Source organism: Terrapene carolina, unplaced genomic scaffold (assembly GCF_002925995.2).
Source record: "Terrapene carolina triunguis isolate 2854851 unplaced genomic scaffold, T_m_triunguis-2.0 Scaffold374, whole genome shotgun sequence".
Classification (NCBI taxonomy): domain Eukaryota; kingdom Metazoa; phylum Chordata; order Testudines; family Emydidae; genus Terrapene; species Terrapene triunguis.
Window position 1 is genome coordinate 16,860,966 of NW_020664725.1, and position 7,304 is coordinate 16,868,269.

General features: G+C 64.9%; 1 protein-coding gene across 3 annotated transcripts in view; it reads left to right on the forward strand.

Moving 5' to 3' along the window:
* SIDT2 (SID1 transmembrane family member 2) overlaps window positions 1–7,304 on the forward strand; it is a 23,399-nt gene that overhangs the window by 12,675 nt on the left and 3,420 nt on the right. For all 3 annotated transcript variants that reach the window (XM_026657906.2, XM_026657907.2, XM_026657908.2), the window contains 10 exons: window positions 470–543; window positions 867–933; window positions 1,609–1,682; window positions 1,948–2,071; window positions 2,404–2,521; window positions 3,094–3,230; window positions 3,618–3,726; window positions 4,373–4,449; window positions 5,441–5,487; window positions 6,043–6,148. In XM_026657906.2, coding sequence (XP_026513691.1) covers window positions 470–543; window positions 867–933; window positions 1,609–1,682; window positions 1,948–2,071; window positions 2,404–2,521; window positions 3,094–3,230; window positions 3,618–3,726; window positions 4,373–4,449; window positions 5,441–5,487; window positions 6,043–6,148 — 933 coding nt within the window. The remainder of the gene's footprint in view (window positions 1–469; window positions 544–866; window positions 934–1,608; window positions 1,683–1,947; window positions 2,072–2,403; window positions 2,522–3,093; window positions 3,231–3,617; window positions 3,727–4,372; window positions 4,450–5,440; window positions 5,488–6,042; window positions 6,149–7,304) is intronic.

A 7,304-nucleotide genomic window follows, 5' to 3' on the forward strand; every position in this document is an offset into this window, starting at 1 on the left:
CCGGGCATCGCTCTGATGGGGGTGGGGGGAGCGTGACATGCAGGCCCCAGTGTTGCCTGCCCGTCCTGGGTATCGCTTTAGCGGCGGGAACACACTGCACAGCCTGTAGGGCTGCCCTGGCTCAGGCTTGAGCGATGCCCCGTGGGGAGATGCTGGAGCAGGGTATATGTGGGGTGGAGGGTGATGGAGCAGCGGGGAGACCTGTGTACCCAGGCACTGCCCCAGAACCATGTGCCAATGGGCTCGTTAACCCTGTGCTGGCCGGTCTGGTACGTGCCCATCACTCAGCGCTGTGACCGAGCCCGTATTCACCCCGGGAATGCTGCCGGCTGCCGGCTAACCAGTGTTCTGGGCAGGGGTAGCGCTGCAGCTGCAGGCGGAGCAGCCTGGGCTGGTTCCCAGGGTGCCCTCGCCCCTGTATGCCGCATGCCCCGCCTGGCCTGTGATGGGATCCTGCCTCTGTTCCCAGCAATACCTGTACGTGGCAGACCTGGCCCGGAAGGACAAGCGTGTCCTGCGGAAGAAATACCAGATCTACTTCTGGTGAGTGGGGGCAGGCCTGGGGAGGAAGGGAAGGCGAGGGGGTGAGGGGGTAGAGAGATGGGCTGCGGGACTCTTCTGTCTGCCCCTGAGCTAAGGAGGTGCCTGGAGCCCTGCCCTGCTGCAGAGCAGTGGGTAGATCAGCGTCCCGGCTCTCCATGGCGTTGGCATCACACTCGCCATCCCGCCCAGTGGGTGCTGCAGAGCGCGTGGAGGAGATGGGTGAGCACGTGTGCCGCTGGAGCAGTGGGGAGAGCCCCAGGGAGGAGGCGGAGCTGGAGTCCCCGGCCAGTGCCCGCCTGGCTCAGTGCCGTCCTCTCTTGCAGGAATATTGCCACCATCGCTGTGTTCTACGCCCTCCCTGTCATACAGCTGGTCATCACCTACCAGACGGTAAGGACGGCCCCTGCCTGCGTCCCCCTCCTGCCCCAGTATCCGAGCTCTCTCCCCTGGGGGCTGCTGGCTGCCCTGCTCCACCGTCTCCTGAATTCGGGGAGTTCCCAGGGCCGGGCTCTGGGCTTCAAAGCAGCCACGGGCTGGGGGGCAGTTCCCTCCTGTGCCAAAGAAACCAGCGGAGATTCCTCCCAGGCGCTCCCCCAGCAGAGCGGCCCCTTCACTCCCCTCAAGCGGGGCTCAGTCGCCCACGCGTCGCAGGGCGAGATGCAGGCTGAGATCCAGCCCTGCCCAGCCCGGCTGCAGCAAAGTGCCGCATTGTCTCCCTCTGCACTTAGCAGCCTCTCCAAGGGGCAGGCTTGGCCAAATGCCCTCTGTAAATGTGCCCATCCCTGCCCTGGCTGTAATCAGCCCTGGGGTGGAAGCTGGAAGAACACATGAACTCTGAGTCACCCCTCGCCGTCTGCCCCGCCTGGGCCGTGAGACTGGGCTGGCATCGGGGTCCTGCACTCGCCCCGTGCTGCTGGGTCCTCTGCCTGCCCCCTCCTCGGTGAGTGCACCTGGGGACACCTCCCCTCGGGCCCCCCAGTCCTGGCTGTGAGCTGTGCCAGGCCCGTTCCAGCTGGTGTCCCCGGCCCTTCCTCTTCAGGGTCTCGCTTTGCTTCCCCGCTGCAGGTGGTGAACGTGACGGGGAATCAGGACATTTGCTACTATAACTTCCTGTGCGCCCACCCCCTGGGAAACCTCAGGTAAGAGCTGGCGCGGGGCTCGCAGTGACGCTCCCTGGCCTGCCCACCTGCCCCTCTGCGGTCTGACAGGTGGGGTGGGGTGGGGAGCTGGGCCCCCAGTAGCACCCAGGAGAACCGTGGCGCTCTGGCTGGGATGCGGGTGGGGACAGAGGGTACTGCTGCCCGGGGCGGGGGGCAGTGCCCTGTTCCGTGGCACTGATCTCTGGGGAACGGGCCACGCAGCCGGCCCTGTGACGGTGACCTGGCCTGATCTGCTTCCCGCCAGCGCTTTCAACAACATCCTCAGCAACCTGGGCTACGTGCTACTGGGCCTGCTCTTCCTGCTCATCATCCTGCAGAGAGAGATCAACTACAACCGGGCGCTGATGCGCAACGACCTGCAGGCCCTGGTGAGCACCGCCCCTCGCGCCCACCCTGCTCCTCGGAGCCGGGGCTCAGCCGCCCCCAGTGGCAGGCGAGGTGGGGGACATGCCTGTGCCTGCAGCCTGGTGATCGCCGTCCCCCATGATGCTGGCTGGGATGGGCAGGGCTGCGCCCTTGGGGTGGGGGCGGGCAGGGCCTGGGTGCTGCACAGGGAGAGTTCCTCTGGGAGGTTTCCAGGGGGGGCTGCCACCTGGTGCCCCCTGCCTGAGCTGGGAGCCGGGCTCGCTCAGCCCAGGTGCCTTTTGGCCAGATCTGTCTGTCTGAGGCGGGCGTGTCAATCCTCCCTCTCCCCCCCCAGGAGTGTGGCATCCCCAAGCACTTCGGCCTGTTCTACGCCATGGGCACAGCGCTCATGATGGAGGGGCTGCTCAGCGCCTGCTACCACGTCTGCCCCAACTACACCAACTTCCAGTTCGGTGAGTGCTGAGGCCGGGCCTGCTCGGGGCTCCCTGACCCTGCAGTGACACCCGCCCTCTGCCCGGCTCCAGCGCGGAGCTGGACTATGGGTGACTGCCAGGGGCTCTCCTCTCCGCCCAGCGCAGCCCGTTTGCTGGCGGCTCCGTCCCCCTGAGCTCACCCCCTTCCCAGCCTCAGACTCCCTCTCTCCCGGCCCTACCCAGCTGCCACAGTGCTGTGGTGCTGGCAGAGAATGGGCACTGGCTCCGGTGGAGCTCTGGGAGGGTTTGCACTGCAGCCTGCGGCATCAGACAGCCCCCAGCCACCCCCCGGTGAGCTCAGGGAGCCGCTGTGCTCCGAGCAGAGGGATGTGCAGCACCGCTCCAGCCCCACGGCTCGGCAGTCCAGCTCTGTCTCTGGGCCGTGTCTCAGACGTGGCGGTTCCTCCCGCCGTGCCTGTCTGAGATGTCCCTGCCCTACTCTCCCTCCCACGGCAGCCAGGACCCAGGCTCCTGCGGCCGTGCAATGCCGAGGGGCTGCCAGCCTGCCCCTCCCCGGCCCCTCGCTGAGTCTGGCCACTGTCCCTTTGCAGACACTTCCTTCATGTACATGATCGCGGGACTCTGCATGCTGAAGCTGTATCAGAAACGGCACCCGGACATCAACGCCAGCGCGTACAGCGCCTACGCCTGCCTGGCCATCGTCATCTTCTTCTCCGTCGTCGGCGTGGTGAGTGCCAGCCCCGGAGCCGTGTCTGTGGGGGAGGAGCCACTGGCTCAGAGCTCGCTGGTGCCCCCTGTGCAGACGGCTCAGTCCAGGTGGGCGCGTTACTGGCCGTCTGCAGAGGGACTAATGACTGAGCTGTCTGAGAGCCTGTGGGTCCTTGGCCAGCAAACCCCACACCCGGAGAAGGCAGCAGTTGCCCCAGTAAAACTCAGGCTGCCTTGCCCCAGGCCGGACTCGGGCATGAATCCTGGCTTTGTGGCTCTCTCAGCTCCCTGGTGCTGACGGCTCCTTCTGTAACCGCAGCTCTGATGCCTGCATCGCGGGCACCTGGCCCCTGGGGACCAGCCCCAGCCCCGTCTCCCACCCGCTCACCCCGTCTTCTCCCCACAGGTCTTTGGCAAAGGGAACATGATGTTCTGGATTTTCTTCTCCATCATCCACATCATCGCCACCCTGCTGCTGAGCACGCAGCTCTACTACATGGGCCGCTGGAAACTCGGTGAGGCCCCGCCCCTGGGACAGGGATGGGGGGCAGAGCCAGACTCCCAATGGGCACCACAGGCAGCCCAGCCCAGCCCAGCCCAGCGCGGGTCCTTGTCTCTGCGTCGTGGCCTGAGTGGTCCATGGCGCTAGAACGCCTGCACCCAGATGACTGTTCAGCCCTCCTCCCTGCTTAGTATAACCCACATCCAGGGCTCTCTGTGCACCGGCAGAGCACGTCTGGCTCCCTCCCGCCTTGGGCATTGTCGGCTCAACTCGCACAGGAGACGCCTGCGCTTACGCGGGGGCCTGTGGGGCCGAGCGTGGCCGGCCCTGCTCAGCCCGGCCGCAGCGCTGGGGACTTGGTCTGAAAGCCAAGCCAGCTTGGCGGTGGGACTCACTGCAGGGGCATGAACGGGGCATTGTTCCGCCCACCCTCCCGGCTGTGTGATGGGCTGGGGGAGCCCCCGCTGCAGCTCAGCACCTCCCTGCTCTGTGCGGGCAGCCTCCCTCCAGCCGGACGGCTGCTCTGGGAGCGCAGGGTTCAGGCCTCTTCCCTTTCGGATGGAACTGGCTGCAATCCATGCCCCGCTGGGCTAGGAGGGGCCTGGGAAGGGCCTGCTGCCCCCTCCCCCGGCTCTAGCGCTGCCTCTCTTTCTCTGCAGACTCCGGGATACCGCGCAGAATCGTGCACGTGCTGTACACAGATTGCATCCGCCAGTGCAGTGGGCCCATGTACGTGGTGAGTGAGCAGCTCACTTCAGCCCTGAGGCACCCAAGGCCCCTGACTCTCGGTACAAGCCCGTGACTGGGTAACACTGCGCGAGGAGGACTAGCTGTAACAGCATGAGCCGGGCCCAGTGCCCCGGGGCCAGCCCAGAGCTCTCTGTGCTGGACGGTGGATGTTCCGGCAAGGCCTCATGCTGCAAGCACAGGGATGCATCCAGCCAGCACGGGGGCAGGATGCTTTGATGGACCACTGGCCCAAATCTGCCCTTTTGCTTCTGCATCCCAGTGCAACCCTGCAGTCCCTGGGAATGACAGCCCTGGGCCCCTGCCCAGCCCCCTCTGACAGCGCATCCCCAGCGTACTCCGCTCTGGGCCTGGCTCTGTGATGGAGACAAATGGAGCTAAACCAAGAGCCTGCCCTAGAGGTGACCAGCCAGTGGCCATGTTGTCCACCCCATGAAGCGCTGTCCCTTCGCGGGGGGCTCAGAGGCCTGTTCCAGCCTGGTCTATCTGAGCTGGGGCATCAGCTCGGGCAGTAGGGCACCACGCTTTCGGAAGCCGAGGTCCTAGATTCAATACCCACTGCGGACGACTCCCCCAGGGTCCTTTCCATGAGGCCACTCTCCCCCTCCTCACCCAGCACGGCCCCTCTCAGCCCCCCGTCCTCAGCCCAGACCCGCGGCCCCACTGCCCCCCAGCGGGATCCAGGGAGGCTGTTTGCTTGGACGTGGTGGAATGTGATGCTGGGCCCAGCTGAGGTGATCTGAGCTCCGCCACAGGACACAGAGCTCGCGCTGTGGTCAGGGCTTCCCGATCCCTCCCTGCCCCCTCCCTGGGACCAGCATCCTCCCAGCCAGAGAACGGCTGAGCCGCCATGCCCTGGGGCAGAGAGTGGGTCTGGGAGATGGCAGCTCTAACGGCTCTGAGCCATGAAAACGGGGTCCCCCCGAACCACTAGCCCAGCATACGCCCCCTCCCCTGACCCTCCTTGTCTGTGTTTGCAGGATCGAATGGTGCTGCTGGTCATGGGCAACATCATCAACTGGTCGCTGTAAGTCTGGGTGTGTGTGTGGGGGACAAGGCCCAGGTTGCCCGGAGGGAGAGTGCTCTGTACAAGGAAAGGGGGTATCAGGAGAGCTCCCCTCCCACCACTGCCAGCGCACCTCGATCCAGGCCCTCCCCTGCTGCTATGCTAGCCCTGGCCCTGACCTGCTGGTCTCAGTTGTTCCAGGCCTAGCCCTCTGCAGCGCTACCAGGCAGCCGGGCAGGGAGCTGGGCTGAAGACACACAGCTCGCGTCAGCTGTGAACACCGTGGGGCGAAGCAGGGTGTAGCGCCCTGGAGAGGGAGCGCACTGTGGCTCGCAAGCGGCAGCAGTCGGGCGAACGCCTCTCCCCTGCCTGCTCTGCCACTGGGCAAGCCCCAGGATGCAGCAGGCGCCCCAGGTTACCTTCCAGGAGACCCTGCTCATCTTGCCGGTGGCTGCAGGGTGCAGCAGGGGCCATAGAGAATTGCTGCCGAGGTGGGCATGGGGTTGCCCCAGTCTCTGCCATGCTGCAGCTGGGGGCCCCTCTGCTGCCTTCCTAACCCACCTCTCCCTCCCCCAGCGCTGCCTACGGACTCATCGTCCGACCCAACGACTTCGCCTCCTACCTGCTGGCCATCGGCATCTGCAACCTGCTGCTCTACTTCGCTTTCTACATCATCATGAAGGTGAGGGGACAGGCTGGGGGCTCGGCTGGACAGACTCCCTGGCTGCACAGAGGGGGGCCTTGTCACGGAGTCCCCGGGCGATGCTCTGGAACTGCTCCCCACAAAGCCAGTCAGGACTTTGGGGAGCCTCCTCTCCCTTGGAGCAGACTCTCCCTTGGAGCAGACTGTCTTCAGGGCAAGAAGCTCGTACGTCTTCACCTCCTGGGTCTCTCCTGGGAGCATTCAGCATATGCCCCTCCGTCCGCTTCCCACAGCGAGTCCGCCCAGGCGGGGTCCTGGGGAAGCCAGAGGGTCGTGCACCCCCACTTCGCAGTCAGACGTGACTCTCAGCCAGCCAGTAAAACAGAGGTTTATTAGATGACAGGAACACGGTCTAAAACAGAGTTTGTAGGTACGGCGGCGAACGGGACCCCTCGGCCGGGTCCATTATGGGGTTCAGAGAGCCAGACACCTACGCCTGCCCTCACTCCTAGTCCCCAGGTAGCTCCAACTCTGAAAACCCCTCCAGCCCCTCCTTCTCCCGGCTTTGTCTCTTTCCCAGGCCAGGAGGTCACCTGATCTCTTTGTTCACCTTTAGCTATTTCCTTGCAGGGGGGAAGGGGCCCTGGCCATTTGTTGCCAGGCAGACAGTGTGTCAGTGATTTATGCGCACTGGCCTTTCCCCACCACCTAGAGACTTAAGAAATGCATAGGGGAAACTGAGGCACCCACACAGTATTCAGAGGAAACATTAAGAACAGTCCCACTTCGTCACAGGCCTGTACCCCAGGAGAGCTCTGGGGCAAACGGGGAGTGACTGAGCTCTGGGGTTACCCCAGAGTCAGGCCCCAGCAGGGGAGCAGGGCCTGTAAGTCCTTTCACCAACATCCCCAGAGCCCTGGAACCTGCATCACCACCCCCAGCACCGATGAGTCCTTCCAGCCACTATCTGTCCAGGTAGTGGGGAGAGAAGCCTCTGTCACTGGGGAACACGTGGGCATGGCCTCCTGGGAGCCTGTCCCAGGCCCCACATGTGCCAAGGAAGGTGCCTAGCCCTCTGCGTGTGCCAGGCGTCATCTTGCCCCTGCCCTCTGCATGTGCCGGGCGTCACCGTTCCCCTGTCCTCTGCATGCGCCGGGCGTCACCGTTCCCCTGCCCTCTGCGTGTGCCCCCTGCC